This window comes from Bacillus rossius, chromosome 14 (assembly GCF_032445375.1).
Source record: "Bacillus rossius redtenbacheri isolate Brsri chromosome 14, Brsri_v3, whole genome shotgun sequence".
Lineage (NCBI taxonomy): Eukaryota > Metazoa > Arthropoda > Insecta > Phasmatodea > Bacillidae > Bacillus > Bacillus rossius.
Genome location: NC_086341.1, coordinates 38,417,065 through 38,436,897, shown reverse-complemented (window position 1 = coordinate 38,436,897; position 19,833 = coordinate 38,417,065). Strand labels below are relative to the sequence as shown.

The 19,833-nt window shown below is 34.8% G+C and overlaps 1 protein-coding gene across 4 annotated transcripts in view; it reads left to right on the top strand.

The window, feature by feature from the left end:
• The window catches only part of LOC134538802 (transcription factor Dp-1), a 174,717-nt gene extending 156,598 nt beyond the window's left edge, over nt 1–18,119 (top strand). For 2 of the 4 annotated variants that reach the window (XM_063380303.1, XM_063380301.1), the window contains exons 7-11: nt 531–743; nt 1,157–1,305; nt 1,414–1,496; nt 3,129–3,212; nt 5,994–18,119. In XM_063380303.1, the coding sequence (XP_063236373.1) occupies nt 531–743; nt 1,157–1,305; nt 1,414–1,496; nt 3,129–3,212; nt 5,994–6,214 (750 nt within the window). In that variant the 3' untranslated portion in view covers nt 6,215–18,119. Of the gene's footprint in view, nt 1–527; nt 744–1,156; nt 1,306–1,413; nt 1,497–3,128; nt 3,213–5,993 lie in introns of all 4 variants that reach the window. The other 2 variants (XM_063380300.1, XM_063380302.1) reach the window with 2 other exon arrangements.
• Nucleotides 18,120–19,833: the final 1,714 nt, after the last annotated feature.

Here is a 19,833-nt window from a genome sequence, read left to right as displayed (position 1 = left end):
AATATTTTTTGCAAAGCCGATAACCAAATAAAACTCACACTTTTTCGTTACCTCCTAATGACTCACATAACATTTCACAGTCGTTTAGGACTCATACTACCCTCTACAAACTAATACGAACAAAAAAAAAAGTTATTTTAATTAGTACCTACAATCTACAGATAAGAAATTGTTGCATAACATATGTCAACCTCCCTTCAAATATGTTAATTTACATTGGTATTGGAAATAGGGACATTTTTCTAAAATATGTGGTTATATTTAACATAATCACAATTTTTTATACTAGAAATGTTCCCACTCAGATCTCTAGAACGCACGGTTCTGGCTGTTGCTGTAAGCGAGAGTGAAATTGCCTGTCGGTACTTTGTTGTCCCTCCATCAGCAGTACGACCAGAAGAACATCAGGCGGCCGTCAGCAGTTCAAATGCTGTAACATTGACTGTGTTCCCCTTCAGGGAAGGCACTGTTCTGGTGCTCGCTGCGGGAGGGTGTGACCGTAGCTGTGTGTGCTGCTGTTCCGCCAGCAGCAGTACGACCAGAAGAACATCAGGCGGCGGGTGTACGACGCCCTCAACGTGCTCATGGCCATGAACATCATCTCGAAGGAGAAGAAGGAGATCCGGTGGCTGGGGCTGCCGTCCAACTCGCTGCAGGAGTGCATGAACCTGGAGAAGGACAAGCAGCGACGCATCGAGCGCATCAAGCTCAAGACTCAGAAGCTGCACGAGCTCATCCTCCAGGTTGGGAAAGCTGCATCGCGCTCTTGATTCTGAGTCCTCATAGGCCTGCTTGAATACCTACTAGTTTGTCAAATAGAATGTTAAAAATAATTGCAAAGTAGAATGGAATTGCGAATATTTTTTTCTGTGAAACTGTGTTACTACTATTTTATAAAACAGGATTGAAGTAGAAAATATAATTGTTTAACATTTGTAATGTTTGAACTGATTGATTAACCTATTGGGCATATATAACATCATTTAATAAACAATTTATATTAAGTGACCTTTTAACATTTTGTATGTTGAATTTTGCACTATTTTAAAAATGAACAGCATTTGTTTAAGTGTGTCTAAGTGGTATGTTAAATGCAATACGTGTTTTCAACTATTTGCATGAGTATTGTTTCACCGTGGGGTTTTCAAATTTTCAGCAAATCTCGTTCAAGAACCTGGTGGAGCGCAACAGGCGCATCCAGGAGCAGAACGGGAAGCCGGCGCCGAACACCGCCATCCAGCTGCCGTTCATCGTGGTCAACACGGGCAAGAAGACGGTGATCGACTGCAGCATCTCCGGCGACAAGTAAGGCCCCCCTCTGGACCCCCTCCTCCCTCCCCCTCCATGTCCGCGCCGTGTCCCCGGCCGTCGCCTGAACGCTCCGCTCTCTCTCTCTCTGTCTCTGTCTCGCAGGACTGAGTACCTGTTCTCCTTCGATGACAAGTTCGAGATCCACGACGACATCGAGGTCCTCAAAAGGATGGGCATGGGGTTGGGTGAGTGCTGCCAAGTGTCCATTTTTACATTTTTAGGCTTCATGTTCATGTTCAGCGACGACTGTGGCTGGGCCCAGTCGGTTCCTCAAAATTTACAAATGCCAATAAAATCTTGAGGATTCCAAAGATCTTAATATTCAAGAAACGAGAATGTTAAGAAAAATAGAGGTTGTGAACATCATAAATTCAAATACTGGTACCTGTGTAGTTGATGAGAAATTCATTACTTATGTAGAAATTATAAAAGAAATGTTTGCACCTACCACAAGCTAAGATGCCCGGGAAATTTGGCATTTCAGGTAACGTTTTTTTAAAAAGATTGTTTAAACCTTAAACATGTATTTTTTTTTAAATCTAATTTAAATATATGTTGGGTTGAATGTTACAAATTAAATTTTTGCTATTTTGCTTATTTACGATTTTTTCTCCTGACCCTAAAGAACAAGATTTAGATTCGAGAAACAATTTTTTATAATTTAATTTAATTTTTTTTGATTTTAGAAAGTATTGTAAATAGGCTTTTGATTACCGTGTTTTATCGCATAATCGTCACGCCGTATTACCTACAGGCTATAGGGCGTCAAAATTTGGATTAAAAAAACTTCTGGTGTAAACATCGCATGATGTTTTTGGTCCCGCATTAGATTCCGAGCGCTTTGTGTGGGTATCTTTTCCGTATAAAACAATGTATTTTAAAGTAGAAATCTAAAATTTATTCTGACATTACCACTTATTTAATTAACGGAAATATGATGTCTTTTGTGTAAATTTTTCCGAGCGCTTTGAGTGGGTATCTTTTCCGTATAAAGCAATGTATTTTAAAGTAGAAATCTAAAATTTATTCTGACATTACCACTTATTTAATTAACGGAAATATGATGTCTTTTGTGTAAATTTTCTATTAAAGACGTTTTTAAACATTATAACCTTTATCTGTTCATTTGTGTCGACGCTATGTACCGCTTATAAAAATGTAGCCAGCGCTTGTTGGCATCATTCATGTTCGGTTATGTTGCTTCTGCATAGAGTGCGCGCACGTAGTCTAATATCGATATCTCACCGATTGCATGCAGCACGCGCTCCCTGTCGAGAGCTAAGTTAACTACATTTGTTGGCCCGCACACTTTCGTGGTAAGTGCGAACAACGACGATAGTTATGGGTTAGATAACCTCACAGATTCAAGTGGTTCGCGTTCGGGTCACAGATTTTTTTTCTATTTAAAGTTGAAGAAAGGTTTTGTTGCATTACTTAATAATTTAAATTGTTTGGCGTGCTCTTGTATATTCCACTTTTTTAAATAAACATACTTTCCATGAATGGGTTTTGTTTTTATGAATAACTTTACCTAACACACACAAATGCACACAAGCACAAATACACACACACAAACAAACAAAAATGTAGTGTAGCACCCAGATTCTTTTATTGCAACCGGGACCGAGAACCAAGATTTTTCATGTGAAACTGAACCAAAAAATTAAAACCAAATCAGCACATCCCTAGATTAAATCAGTAATGTTTTGCTACAATTACGGTAACTATTATAAATTTTTGTAATGCCAGTTAGGTTAATACCGGATGCTCTTTGATGAGAATTCCTGTGTCATTTGTGTCACGTATTTTGTTGGCAGGTCTGGAAAAAGGCGAATGTACAGAAGCGGACCTCCAGAGGGCGAAATCCATGGTGCCCAAGTCCTTGGAAAACTACGTGTTGCGTGAGTATTTGTGTGGTGATCAGTAGCTTTGTCCACTTTGCACTGGTTGTTGGTAATAAGTAGAGACAAGTCTTTGTGTTGTTATTTCATACCACAATGTAGTGTTATCATTTCCCAGGTATTTTTCATTATTCACTGCAATTTTTAACAAAATATATATATATATATATTTTTTAATATCAGTATACGCAGTTAATTTTCATAGTACTATGCTTATTGCTATTACCAAAGGTACAAAGTATTACACTGCTCAGAAAAATAATATTTACACCAACCATAATTCAATAAAATGTCAAAACTGGTAATTTTGCTCAAGCATGCAAAATGTGATGCATATTTTGGAGATTTTATTTGGTAGAAGGTGCACAGAACGGTCAGTACAGTAAAACCTCCATTAACAAATATTCTATTTAACGAAAAACCCCATGCAACGAAATAAAATTTTGGTCCCGCTGAACCTCCATAAGATCAATGCTGTTTTAACCTCTAAATACCGAATTTTATTTGTTCCGAAATAGTGAAATTCCCTTTACAACGAACTGCCGCTTTTAAAAAAACGCGCAAAAATAAACATCTCCTACAAGACATCAACTAATTTTTTTGCATTCACTGCTTAAAAATATGTGCGTATAACCTTAAAATAATATGCACCATCGCGGAAGACAATAAATTAACAAAGCATCATGGATAACACACGTCGTGTATACATGCCACACTTTGTTCAAAATGGCAGGTACATTTAGCGCTAGTGGCAGAAACCTCCCGTACCATCGCTCTGGCAAGACGAACAACTAGTACCGTATTTACTCGCATATAGGTCGCGGCAATTTTACCAGATTTGATGGGGGGGGAAATGAAGTGCAACCTATATGTGAAGAAAATTTTTTTAAAGAATTTTTTTTGCAATATTTTGCTTTAAAATGCGAAAAAGAAGTTTATATAGGTATAGGCAAATTTATTTACAATGTACACATACAGCGAAACCCCTTATTTACGTTACCGTTATTTACGTTTTCCCGTTATTTGCACTATATTCTTCAGGTCCCGTTTAGTTCCCATTTAGTTCCCATTTAGTCCAATACAATACTTTCACGCAAATTACGACTCAAAAATTGATTCCATCCCTCTATTTACATCACGTAACAACCATAAACAACCAGAAAATACCGTGGGTACTTTAAGAGTAGATAAGATTAGCTAGTAGGCCTAAAAACATCGTGAAAAACGTAACGTTTATAGTCGGCAATGAACATTTTAAATCGCAAAATATACATTTTTTATAACATGAAAAGTTGCTTTTATTTCTAAACATGTAAAAATTTAAGCCTAGGTGTGTAAAAGTCTGAGTAATTATAGCAGGAGACAATCTAAAATGCACGAGGGAAAAACATAAACTCACGAATGTATGAACGTGGCTGATTGTGTTAATTTCTGATACTGTATTTATGTCACAACTTAGCCGAAATACTGGTACGAGACAAACTTCACAAGATAAAATGAGCAGTCTCTTGGTAACTGTTTTATACGTATTTTATAATTTCGGAAGTATTGTACAGTTGACGCATATGTTTTAAACTAACAATTTATTTCTGGGGATCGTAATTAATTAATTATTGGTATCAAGACATCAAGATGGACGTAAACTTGAACATGTCACTGCAGCGAGAAAACTGGTGCGTATACCAATAAAGTGGTATTAGAACTGGACAAAACTGGTACACGGGAGGTGGAGCTTATATTTTTTTCCGCTAAGCTCGCATCTATTGGCTGGCTGCTGATGCAAGGTCATGAGTCTGGGCGGAGCGTTGAGTGAGTTTTACTGCGCATGCGCAGCTCAGCGAACAAAGGGAGCCAGCAGGCGCGCCGTAACAGCAGCTGATCGAGTACAATGACCTTTCTCGGCGCACGGCGCGGTAATGAATTACCGGTGCTACCTATATGGGGGGAATCTTAAATACCAAATTCAAGATCTCAAATTATGGGTGCGATCTATCTGCGATGGCGACCTATATGCGAGTAAATACTGTATATTTTGCGTTTCTATGTGGTTAAAGATGCGCACACGCAAATATTTTTAAGTATGGTGTAGTACAATTTCTGTTTTTTTTTTTTTTTTTCCCCCAGTTTTCACTGTTATTTATTTATTTCCACAAATAGTTACGGAAATAAACACGGTACTATTGTAAAATGAATTCTAATCCTAAAAAGCGGCGACAGATTGACATTAAAATAAAATTAGAAATTTTATATGCAGTTGATGAAGTTGGAAGAAAAAAATTGATACAGCTAAACGTTTCGACATCCCGGCGTCTACACTTTCGAACATATTATCCAACCGGGAACGGATCGAAAACAACGCTTCTCTGGGTAGGAACAAATCGAAAACGTGTGAAAGTATGTAAAAATGATGATTTGGACAAGATAGTGATTTATTTCGACCTTATTAAACATTCCATTAAACAAGTGTATTCTATGTACTTTTATCATGTTTCAATTCCTCATATCGTATTAAAACAGTCAGAAAGACAGTTCTAGCCATTTAGGTGAAGCTTTATGATGACTAGAAATAATATATCGTGCGAAACCTCCATTTAACAAACCGGTTTCACAACAAACACAACAAATTTTGGTCCCTTGACATTCGTTAAATAGAGGTTTCGCTGGTTTTTTGTTCTCTCGTATAATTTGTCGCACCCTAGAATGAAATTTGCGAGGATCGTGCGGGAGAACGCGACGAGTGGGAGTGAGAGCAGGCGTGCGTGCGCGCGTGTGTGTGTGCAGAGCTGGCGAGCGGGGAGGGCCCGGGCGCCCCGGCACTCTGCGCGGGGCCCAGCTCGGGGGGCTCGCTGCTGCTGGAGGACCTGGACGGCCGGTTCGGGGCGTCGGAGCTGTCCCGCCAGTCGTCCCACACCTCGCTCTCCGACCCCTTGTCGCCGTCGGCCCACGAGTTCTCGGACGACGACGACGAGTCCGTCCTGTCCAGCGACCTGGAGATCAACTAGTGCCACGGTTCCGCGAGTTTGAGGAAGTGGCCCTGTGGAAACAGGGGGACGTCAAAAAAGACATCAATCGACCCCGAGCTGTTAAATTTTTGATATCAGAAAAAACAACGTGTGTGCTCGCCAAGTTGCTCCCTTCCGGCGCTTTCCGAAAAACCTGGAACATTTTACGTTTTGGTGTTGACGTACTGGTTGAAAAATGATAACCGGGTTTGGTTCTGAAGATTGGAAAAGAATTTCCAGGAATATACACGTACGTGTGGATAAATAAGTCTGGGATTTTTGTAGCAGCCATGGAATAAAATTATAAAAAAAAGGACACCTTTAAAAATGTTTTAGGGGGAAAAAATGCATCCGGGAGTTTCGTAGCATCTGACAAGAGCAGGGATGGTGCTTTGATGGGAAATGAGACAATAAAATTTAACAAAAAAGTTTATTTTTAATTTTTATGTATAGTACATTTCGTTTATTTTAAGCAGAATTTTTTTTTTCTCTCTTGCCCTGATATTCTGCAGGTCTGAGTGAATTGTTTGTACCTAAGTACCTCTTGTTTGATTAATTGGGCCATAATGTTTGTTTTACTTAAGTACTCGCCATTACCACATGTCAGTGATATTGTAAGTGGTTTTGTTAACGACACTTTCTTTCCTACTACGGTGTATTTTTATAATTTGTTACTGAATATTTAAGCTGAAAATTTTATAATTTTGATCTTGACCTTCAAAAGAAATAAACAAAAGTTTTTTTTAATTGTATTCAGATAACACTTCATTTATATTTATTGTTAAAAAATAATTTGTGAAATAAGTAGCAACTGTTAATACTACTATCAGTAACTATGGTTAGTTAGTATTGTATTTTTTACGGTGGTTTTTACCACTAAAGTAATACTAATAATATATTCATTTATTTAGCTTTTACCAAACTCGCTTCATATTCTCTAAATATTGTTTCTTGTGTTTTTGAAATAAGATATCTAATAGAAATGCCACAGGAAAAAAAATTACTACATTGTTGGTTTTTTGTTTCTATACTAAAGATAAAAATGATTACTGGCTGCTACTCGTAGAGGGTTAACAGTTCTGACACTTCGGAGCTTGTCATTCGTGTGGACATTTTGGAAATGAGTATAGGGCAAAACATGATTTGGAGATAGTTTTCTTTTGTTTTTCTTTTGTTTTTATTTTTGTCATTTTATATTTTTCTGCTCAAAAGAAAAGGACTGTTCTCGATATTCCGATTCCTTTCATTTCTTCTCAGCCTAAGTTCAGCACGAAACAAAAACAGTACAAATAAATAGTAATGAAAAACTTCAGATGCCACTTGTGGATCATTGAGGCAACTACAAAGATGTACGTTCCTTCTGATGATTAATTTAATTTGATGGTGCAGTAGTGTTTATGTTTATTTATGTTGTATATTTTATGATTTCAAAAAAAAAGTGGGTTTTTACACCAAAGTAATAAATGATTTATGTCTAAAACAGAAGATAATATATGCTTTTATTTTGTAGTGATTAAAATAAATATTATGGTGCTACGCATTATCTTGCAGTGATGATGTATTCAGGACTATGGTCATTAATTCCACAGTTCTTCAATTGTGATTCCAGTAGACTTTTATTCCTGTTTTCATTCTACTTCTATTTCCATTTTTTATTTCTTTGTAATTTTGAAATATCTCTTAAGTGTGGTGGGAGTTCATTATTTTTTAATTTTACAATTTTTTTTATATAACTTCTGAGTCATGCTAAAAAATATATGTACAGATGACTTAAGTTGTATTTAATTAGTTCCATTGTAAATTCAATGAATGTTGTTAGGCAAAATTTGGTCAGTTATTTTTAATAAAATGTTAGGCCAATACAGTTCAGAATCAAAAACCCGAAAGATTTGTTGTTCCGAAACACAACTTGTGAATCTTCAAAATTCCTTGTCAGGTTTGCAGATTCAACATTACTCTTTTAAAAATGCTGTGAACTTTGTCTCTTATCTTTCCATTTGTATTAACTCTTTTATATGTAACATAGATCTCAAAGAAATTACAATGTATTTTGTCAGTTCCCTTGCAGATTAATTTGGTTTTTTTAATCATAAAAATAAAAACTTTTTATAACTCCTACACATTTTGATTTTATTGCTTTTTTAAATTTTCTTGTGAACTTTGTCACAGTTATGAAGAAAATAATATGAGATAGGGGCAGGTTTGTGTATATGACGTTGCAGAAACATTTCTTTCATTGTCTAACTTGGCTGGACAAAAAAAATTATTTTTTTGTTTTAAAACAGCTTAAATTGAGTACTCCAAACATTACTCAAAAACAAAACAAAAAAACTTTTCAGTGTCTGTTCACCCCTATAATTTTCAATGTCGGTTTAAGATATTTCGATTCACTTATCTCAAGACTGCTTGGAAACATTTCTCAATTTGTGGTTGTAACTATCCAAGGGTACAATCTTTGATAATGGGGCATTGTTTTTGAATGATTGATGCAGAAAAAAACATTCAACTAAATTTATCAGTAAATACTCTATGGGATTGCATCATATATTATTATTTGTCCTTGATAGAATTGTTTTCGTACTGCAGCTCAGTTTGTTGATGTGTGAGCGAAAGGGCCATGTTGCTGCACTGACCACCTCTGTCTGCTATCCGCCATGCTTTATTACTCTGTTGGGGTGGGGGGTTGGGGGCATTGGTCACACACCCCACTGCTCTCCACACACTTATGCCCCTGCTATTCCCATCATCTATTCCTGCTCTCCGCTATTCCCATTCTCTTCTGTTCCAACCCACCCCCTCCTATTCCCACAATATGACAAAAAGTCAAAGGATGTTGGTTGAACAATTGCCAACACAGTACACTATGTATACAAAGTTTTACACTTTTCCCCCCCTTCCGTATTCTGTTATTTGATTTATCCAACCCTGTGTCCCCTTCCCCAAGATTTCACAAGTGCGAGCTACAGGATAATTGTCATTTATAACATTGGATTATTCTCTCTTGATGTGGTTTCTAGATTGCGCATGTTTTTTAAGGATCTTTCTCACAAACCACGTGTTTTTTTTTCCTTCGCTATTATATTGTCTGTGTTTTTTTTTTGTTTTTTTTTTTTTTTTAATTATTATTTGAACCTCTTGCATGTGATGGTCTGTCTCAGATATTTTTAACAGTTATAAACTAAGTGTAATATAATTAGTGTACAAAGTTATGCAGGTGATAATTATGAATACATTTTCACCTTTTTACAGCCATTTTACTACCCTTGGTTATCTCTTGAAAAAAAAATTTTGTGAGAGAAAGCAACAAATATAATAGAAAAATGCCTGTTTTTTCTGATGTTTTCTGCCTCAAATACGTAATTAAAAATTTTAATTAGCCTGTCATCATTACAAGTTTTAATTAACAACAAATTTTAGTTTACGAAAATTTCAAAATTTGAAATTATTTAGCAGAAATAATTGTGCATATTATGGTATTTATTTTAGTATCAAATTCATCTGTGGTATGCAGCCTACCATAGTTTTTTTTTAATGATTTACATAACTATGTTTATGTAGGATTGTGCAGATTGAAATTGAACTAAACCAGGGTTTATTATATTTGTGTATGTAAAGGAAGAACTAAATTTCATTTTACAGTTTATGTTTTAGTTACTAAAAACTGTTTTTGGAGGTAAAACGTGTCTTTTTCCTTAGGATTAAAAAAACACTCATTTTATTTAACGTTATAAAAAGACTGCAGAAAAACCCTATAAAGAAAAAATTTTCTCTTAACAAAATTTCCTGGTTGCCAAGTTAAAGAAATTAAGCACTTAACCTATTACTACATAGAATTTAATCCTTTAATAAATTTTCCCTGCTAATAAGGCTTAAGATTCTTGGTACCTACCTCTAGAAATTTCCTGACAGGGATTTTCTATATTCTACTCAGCTAATGAACCACATGTAGAAAACATTTAAATAGATTTCCAAAAACAGCACTAATATTTCTTTTGAAATTATTATTATTATTATTATTTTTTTTTTTTTTTTTTTTTCAGTTTTGAAATTGAATATTATGAATTTTAATGACACTTTATTTTAAAGAAGGTACTATTTCACTGAAGTGTTTCTTACATTCAAGAACACTAGTTGCATCGTACAGTTGGAATTCTCTTGTTTGACACATTTTATAATTGGGCATGGCATGGGTCAAGTCAAGTGTATCGTGTTAGGGTAGATACAGTTTTCTGGTTTTACATATCATTTTTCCGCAGTATTTCAACTGTGTGGTACAGAATTAAGGCATCTTAATCACAACTTTTTTTTCCATGCAATTATATTGTGTATAAATTTTTCTCTGGTGTTACCATTAAATCTATATTGGTGTCAGGTAATCCTGCTAAATCACAAGTCCCGTATCTGATACGGCCTTGTTCCCAGAAGTGCCCAATTTAAAAACTTTTTATCTATTAAATGTCCCCTTTTTATTTCAAATTTCCTGATAGTCAGTGTTGCTTTACAATCAAGTTTGCCCTAAATTTGAGGTGGTGTTACATTTCATACCTTGAGAGCAGCTTGCGAGAGAATCCCTCACTGTTCGATGGATGCCTAATACATTATAATTCTGCTTATCCGGACTGTACAGGACTGAACTGTGTCCGAATCGCCAATAGTCCTGATTGAAAAGAATTTGCCGTAACATTCATGTGTGTAGTACAAGTTTTGGATGGTTAAAACTATAAAAATAATGTTTATTTAATAATAAAAACAATCTACAGCTTATGTATACTTAAGTATTTAACTTACGAACTAATGTGGGTTTAATAAAACAAAATTTCTTTTTTATTAAATAAAAAATTATTCGTTGTACAGCAGAGTAGTAAATTCTTCCCCCCTCCCCCCCATTTTTTCTTCTTTTTCTTCCTCTCTTCCTAGTTTAACGGGATGACCGGATTAGCACCACTACTATTCTTTTGCTTTTTTGTGGGAATTTACCTAGATGTCCTCCAACTAAACTACATTTAGTTCTTTCACAAAATCTTTTATTGACTTTCCTTAAGATAATTTTGTTGTCGAAATTCAAAACATAATGTATTATTATTGTTATAAAATATTTTTACAGCCCAATTAGGTTGTAACATTCCCAGACTTTGAGCTCAGTTTGTCAAATTGCTTGCTTGCCAGTTAATGGGTGGCAGTATGTAGTGATAGGTCGATGGTCTTGTTAAGTGTACTCTTATGGTTTTCACTCTATTTTCATTCTTTTTTATGTTACACTATATTGCACACCAGTTTTGTACATTCACATTTAATGCTTACACAGTAAAAATAAATCTTTTCCGAAATCCCCTCTTCAATTATAAATATTACCATATTCCTCGGGTGCGAGACAAATTTTGTGTGTTCTTTAAAATTTCAAGGGAAAATGTCATAACTGAAATTTCTCAATATTTAGGGAGTTTTAAAAAGGTTCAGTAAAATAAAAATTAAATTCTAAACATATGAAATAGTAACATTTCCTTCAAAGCTAAAAGGTTTCAGTTTGTGTTATACATTTAATTGTCCATTAAAGTACTGCATATAAACGTTACAAAATTAACTTACGCATTTTATGTTTAGCTAGGCTTCCAAATAGTCAACAACATTATTAGTGTTTATGTAAATACAAAAAACAAATGGGCTAGAACATATTCCGCTACAGAGAAATCTTTTAGTAGCTCAAGGTAATATTCAGTTTCGCGGTTATGAGAGTTGATTTAAAATTTTAGCAAGTTGTGTCTATGGGAACAATTGGCTCTTTTAAATTGTTTCATTTTCTCCCGAGTAGAGTTATATGAAGAACTGTTAATAAAGTGAATAGCAGGAGTGAGACTTACAGTCTGCTGATATATTTACGCAAATACACAAGACACCTACCCAAACACCTGTTGTCTTCAGATAATGCCTGTCATGAATGACTGATAAATACAGTTTGCAAGAGTTGGTACTACAGGGGTGAGATCAGTGTTGTGTGGTTACCTCCCCCCCCCCTCCCCTCCTTTTAACACCTTTTCCAATTTACTTTCCTATTGGTTTGAAGCCTTTTTTTCTTAGCGCTGTATGTGTTGTAAATATATTTTTTTAAATGTTTTTATGTATGATTTAACTTGATGTGTTTCTATTCTTTGAAAAATTTAATATTTTTTATTGTTTTTGGTAGTCAATTTTTGGTGAAAACGCCGAATATTGAACTAGGAAAAGACGCTTTCAGGTTCCACGTCATGAATCTTGGCTATTTTTGGTGAAATTTTGTTCGAAAACATTTCTTCGAGTAAAGACGTTCTCACTTTTAAACTTTGTATATGACAGTGATCTAGTAAATTCATCCTCACCTTAAATAATGCTGTGATCGCTATTTTGTGGTATTCGTGAGGCAAGGATTGCAAGTTTAAACCCAACACCCCGGCATAACACACGTTTAGGTTCACTGGGTCGTACTCAGGCTGGTTGAAATCCCATTCGTGGAAGTCTGAAAGCCTCAGTGCATAACTATGCACCAGTTAAAAATTTGAAAATCAATAAAAGTTAAGTGTTAGTTTATTTTGTGAATGTTGTTTTATAGTCTTTAACAATGAAACAAAACTAAGTAGGAATTTTTTGAGGTTTATTATTTGCCTTTTCCAAACTAAGCATTTGTAGTGATCTTGTGTTTTCAAGTACAAATTTGTTTTTTTATCATAATTAGGTTTAAAATAATAGGTTTTCTCCTGCAGCAATGCTCTTTCATAGTTAACTATTTGTAATCTTGGGATACACATTTCCTTTAAGGGCTTCCTTTAGTTAGAGTGGTGTTTTTTTTTTCTTTCAATAAAAAATGGGCTATTCTAATTTTGGCATTTTGAGTCTAGGTTCAGTGGCCACTTTCAACTTGGTTATTCTTTATGTCTTAACTCTTTTCAGTTCTTTATCCTTGCTTTTAGACTCAAGCCAGTTGATGCAATCGTAGTGATACACGCAAAGGCAGTCTGGATTAGCATGATAATTTAGGAAAACATAATACAAGCCAATGTACGTACTTTCAGATAAAGCCCTTTATAGTGAACAACACATGTTAAAAATAGTAAAAGTTGAATCCAATTTTTCTTAAATTTGAACCTGGAATTGAAATCTTTAAAGTGTGCTATTAAGCTGAGATATCAAGAGTAAAGGATATAATAAAATGTTAGCAAAGACATAGAAATTTAAGTTTTATAAAATTATTCATCCCATTAAATAATTATATTTGAAATAAATAACAGCATGGTTCTTATATTTTTTTAGAGATGAAAAATTACTTATTGTGCCAATTTACTTTTTGTGCCAAAAATATTCCTTAATTTGCGAAACCATTGGTTTACAAAAATTTTAAATTCGAGGCACATTTAAAATCCAAAAATAATTGTAGGTTAAACTGTGTACAAATTACTGAGAAATGTGTTGGAATAATAAAGTTGAAAATTAGAGGGGAAAAATAATGCGCCTAAAGAGATTCAGTAAAGTTGATCATATAGCACATAATAATGATGTGTCAACAAAAATAGCTGTATATCTTTAATGAAATGGTATATTAGAGTGACTATATACCGTATGTCATCTGGATAAAATGTGATGATTTTTACCAAACCTGTTAAACCTAAAAATAAGAATTGCATTATAATCGCAAACTTGTCTTGCAGCTCGAAGATGTGAATTTACAGGGTTGGAAAAGCTTGGTTGAAATACCACACACTCTGCCTTGTAACTGCGTCAATTAAACCCCCTCTCGCCCTTCCTGGCGACCCATCATATATCACAGCATTCTTTGCTTTCTGACAAATGGCTTATGAACTACTGCCATAAAACTCTCTGCCTTATAATTGCTTCCTTCTAATTGCTGCTTGCTTTTTCAGTAAAGGCCTTGCAAATCATTATTCTGACAGACAGGCACCAGAAATGCTGCTAGACAATATGGCATAAATGTGCTGATTTAAATTATTTTTAATTTTGTATGTTTGAAATGTGATTTTTTTTTACACCGTAAAGTATTTTTCATAAACTCATAATAAACAGTTTCGGGTAGCATTATATTCAGAGTCGCAGTATTTTCAGGTAAACGGAGTATTAATATCTGGACGTGCATTTCGTGGGAGTACCACATGTTGCACCAGTGTTGCCTGACGCACACTCAAGAGATCCAGTGTGCTAAACAAATATGCCCGGAGTTTGTAGATGGTGGCAGATACACAGGTATTGTAACTAATGCATTCCCTGTAAACTACACAGGCACGATGTTGAAATCTTTCCGAAACGAACGATTCAAGAATTCAATTGAAGCATCAATAGTTTAGTTGTATCGACTCTTAACACGTGGTGAGTCATTCATCGTGCACCATCCCAGAAATTGTGAGCATCTGCTCAGTTTACAGTTCTGGTGCAATTGTGCCCACCGAGTTAAGCAATAATTTCACCCGAAATTATTGCATACAATTTTTTTTATATGTCCGAAATTAGCTCCATCTTTCTACGGTGCAAGGCGTCTTTAAATTTTCTATATAAGTATGTTTATTTTTCCGTGTATGTTTCAATGAATCTGTTCAGGTTATTATTCAAAGATCAGAGTCGGGCCAGCTTAGGTGGCCTACTGTGTTTTTAACATCTGTAAAAAGTTATGTGGTGTGTGCTCAAGGTTTAAACGGCTAAAAATAACACTATAATATAGAAATAAATTGTGCACGTGGAGTTCAGGTATCATAGAGGTGAAACTTCTTGCTTCTTAGGTATAGATAGACCTAAATTATTTTCATTTTCGATCAAACTATCCGCATAAAAATGAATGATAATTATCAACTCAATTGCACAAATCAATAACTCTTTCCGAAAAGAATAAATAAATTGTGGATTCTTTAAAAATACAATAAAGATACGGCAGTGCTAATCGTCAGCCGTAGTGAAAATTAAGTATTAAAACAAACAGCGTTACGAGAATTTCGTAGCATCACTGCTGCGTAATTTCTACCTCTCCCCTGCCGTCTCCCCATCCGGCCGTTACAACTAGCATATAGCATGCTACACTGCGTAACTATCCCTCCTCCTTGCCGTCTTCCCATTCGACCGCTAATGCATGCGTAGGAGTGGCGTCGCCGCTGACGCACTCTCCTCTACCAGTTCCCCCATTACGTACCGAACTATTCCCCTCATGTGATCTGAATTTTTGTAACGCTCAAGAATTGTTGCCCCCTCAGCAAAGAAGTTTTACTTTAAAAAAAAATTTGACAATAGTGTCCTTTCATTTGCACTTGCAATTTTTATCTCTATGTTGTGCATAGCAAAATAGAATACGTAGTTAAGACTAGAAAAAGTTGCACAAGCAAATTTCTGTTATTTTTAATTTTGAAAATGTGCTGAAAAGGACGAGGAATTATAAATTGGGTTTGCATCAATTGCTTATAAAAATTAGTTCTTCACATTTTTAAGTAATGGAACATTGCAGTTTTTTGTTGTTACTACACCGTGATATTACATGTTTTTAAAGGTTAAAGCATAGTTACAAAACCAAATGTTAATGTTAATCTAGTTGCATTGAATCTTGTATCTATGATACCTTTTTGGAACTTGTCGAAATTGTTTTATTTATTCTTATATTCGAAATATTTACTTAAGCCAAAATAAATTAAATGATTTACACTTGGTAACAGTCATAATAATTGCTTTAAAATATAAGAAAGGACTGACTTTATTTGGTATTAGTATACTTTTTTTTTTTCAATGTTTGTTTCATAAATTATGGTTCTCTACTAGTGAGGAAAGTGTCGTTTTTTCCCCCCCTTCAGATGTAAATATATACGAATGAATGGTTATGTGTCTTGTGTATACTATTTTTTGTACAGTGTTTTTTGTGCTGAAGAACTAATGTTTTGTTCTATTCTTATTTAATTCAGCAAAATAGTTAACTGTGTTCTTTGTTAATATCTCTTTTTTAACCGTAACTTGTGTGTTCAGTTTAGTAGTTGGTAGTTAGTGAGTGGCCGTTTCAAGAAGGCCGTTATATCGCCGTCCGCGGATTGTAGACTCTAACCGAATTAAGTAGCTCGCCGCGGTCATGTGGTTTGTTTTGTTTTCGGAGCCAACTGCCCTTGTGCCATGAAGATTCGGGACCATGCGTCACTTAAGACACGAACAACAGAGCAATTATATTTTACGTGCTGGCAATGAAGTGGGAATGCAGAATGTGTTATTTTTGTAGAAATCTTAGATTGATGGCAGCATGTGTTGACTGTCTCCAAAACAGTTGAGAAATAATGATGCAAATTTTGTTTGTGGAAAATTTTTTTTTTAATTCTGAACATTGTGACTTTGTGTGTTGGTGCAATGTGTTTCTTTTTTTTTTTTTGTCGAAAAAAAAATGTTTTCGTGTCTGGGAAAGTTAGTACTGGTATTTGATTCAGTGTTGCCATTTTTAACATTTCACAGTTTGCACATATGTAAATCAATTCTGTGCACCTAACGTGAGTGTTGTCTAAGGAATTTATATACTAATACAGTGTGTTTGCGTGTGCTTATTTAGTGTCTGGAAACTGGAGACTGTGTGAGTTAGGCTGACTGTTTTTGCATGTGGACCACTGCTAGTTTGTAAATAATAATTAAGTTGCCTTCAAAATGTGTAAGGGGATTATGCTCGGTCACAGACCGGCATTGAGGTGAAGAGACTTACTGATTGCAATGCAGCACAAATCCATTGTCTTTCTTAATTAATATAACAAGTTAATGTAGCAAACTATTTCCAAGAAGCATTCCCCTCCGCAGAAACAAAAAAAAAATTAAGTGCATTGACTTCATGTTGAAGTTGCCAACATAATAGAAGCTAGGAGGCAATCAGTTTAATAAAAAAAAATGTTAACCTTTTATTTTGTAAAAAAAAATTGAATTTTTCTACAAAAAAATATACCTTTTGTTTAGGTAGGAGTGAATACTATTGTTTTGTCACACTTCTGTAGCCATGCACACCAGTATCATGTACAAATTTTTAAGTGCATTCTTGTAATTACATGTTATGTAGCTTTCATTTTGGATTCACAGTGTCCTAGTTTGTTTATAGTTTCATCATTAATAAGAAAAAGAAAATTAAATAAGACTACAAAAACAAAAACATTACGGTTGGTATTTTTACAGGTAACTTTTCTCTTAAAAAAATTTATTGTTGCTGGTTGAATAAATAAACAATGTTAATTTTTGTGTGTGCAAGAGATGTAGTTATTGCATATTTTGTTACCTTCTCAAAACATTTATTATTGGCACTGGAAGCAATGTACGTAAGAGCCACCTGGGATTGTGCAAACAGATAAAGATGTTAGTTAGTAGCTATGGTTGTGTGGAAAATTAGTCCGAAATATTGTTTCACATGCTAGATATATTGTAAGTCCTTTATTTCGCCAGGGCAGAAATCTGTGGCAACCTTTGCCAGAAAAAGGTTCAAGAAGTTTTCATCAATATATATAAAATAGTAATGTTAGTTCGTTCAAAAATCCTAAATTTCCGAAATTTCGTAACTGATTGCTTTGAAATAACGTTGCATTTGAATACGCGTGTGTTCATCTACATATGTCACACCTGTGACAGGTAAAAAGATAAATAAAAAAAATATTTATAATTTAAAGTGTGTTCATCTTCTGTTTTGTAAAGATATAGATAAGATAGACATAGAGAGAGAGATGTTGAGAGAGTAAAAGAGAGATGTTGAGAGTTAGAGAGAGAGAGATGTTGAGAGTTAGAGAGAGAGATGTTGAGAGTTAGAGAGAGAGATGTTGAGAGTTAGAGAGAGATGTTGAGAGTTAGAGAGAGAGATGTTGAGAGTTAGAGAGAGAGATGTTGAGAGTTAGAGAGAGAGATGTTGAGAGTTAGAGAGAGAGATGTTTAAGAGTTAGAGAGAGATGTTTAGAGTTAGAGAGGGGGATATATAGAGGGCTAGAGTAAGGGATATACCGTATTTTATCGCACAATGGTCGCACGCGCGTAATCGTCGCAACCATATTTTAGGCTGTCAAAATTGGGATAAAAAAACTTCTCGCATAAACTTCGCATGATGTTTTTGGTCCCGCTAGTAGATGCCGAGCACTTTGTGTAGGTATCTTTTCCATATAAAACAATGTATTTTAAAGTAGAAATCTAATATTTATTCGGTCATTACCACTTACTTAATAAATTAACGGAAAAATACGAAGTTGTTTGACGTTTAAATTTTCTTATAAAGACATTTTTAAACGTTATTTCCTTTATCTGATTGTCTGCGTTGCCGCGGCGTACCGCTTATAAAAATGTAGCCAGTGCATCATTCATGTTTGGTTATGTTGCTTCCCGTATAGAGCGCGCGCACGTAGTCTAATATTGATATCTCGCCAAGTGCATACAACGCGCGTTCTCTGTCAGGTGTCGAGTTAACTACATTTGATAGCCCGCATTCTTTCGTGGTAAGTGTGTACTACGACACGTTAGTTCACGTCAGATTCAAGTGGCTTGTGTTCGCGTTAGAGTTTTGGTTTTTCTATTTAAAGGTGAAGAAAGGTTTTTGTTTAAGGAATTATTAATTAGAGGTGGGACGATACCGCATTTTCGATACTCTATTCTATATTGTTTTTTCAGTTCGATACTTTCGATACTCCAGGGAAAAATATTTTCCCATTAAGTAACAATTATTACAAATAACATAAGTTAGTGTTAAACTATATAAATTCCCTCTTTATTACAAAAATACAAACTGCAAACAACTTTAAAGACTTGAGTATAAAAATCAATATAAAAAATAGATGTGAAATACAAAATGAGAAACAGTGGCCTTACAAAATGTAATGAATTCCTTTCTTGGAGGGGGGGGGGGGGGGAAGCCACCAAGCCTAAATTAGAAATAAAAAAAAATTGGCTATTGTAAAAAGAAAATCAGAAATTTTTGCTTGTTTGTTTCATTTTACAAACAACTTTATGCAACAGAACGATTTTAAATAAAATTTTAACTTGAGAAACGTAAATTACAAAACAATCCGATCATAAGCAAACAATAACAAACGGGTATATTCAGTTCAAAGTTTAATGAATGCACAAAATATGAGATCCGTGCCTTGGTAAAGCGCGTGCACAATTTTCATAATCATTGCTAGTTTGCGCCACTAGTCTCGCTTGGTGCTGGCCATAGATGCTACTAGCGAAGTGCACAGTCTTCCTGATACTATCCATATCTATGGTGTGATAGTTATTTTCTTACGTTTGCTAAAGGCCCTGTCACACTGTCAAATTTTAGCTTCCAACACCTTCCAATATGTTGATTCCAATATCTTTGAGGGTTTGGACGTCACGTTAAACGTCACTATCGCAGCCATGTTTATTTGAGAGATTGAATGTCTAGAGTTTCCTTCAAATATTTTACGTATAGGACTGGTTCTAAAATATGTTGGATGTTGGATGGGATCAGCCAATCAGAGTTATCTCAAATAAAGTGGCCGCTTTTGTTTCCGTTTCCGAAGTGTTATAGTTTAATTTATCAGCAATGGTGAACACTACATGGGAAAGAAATGCAGTAATTGAACTAATACTATTTTATTTCCTGCTGGAATAATTGTTATTGTATATTTTCCTCCAATTGAACTGTATGT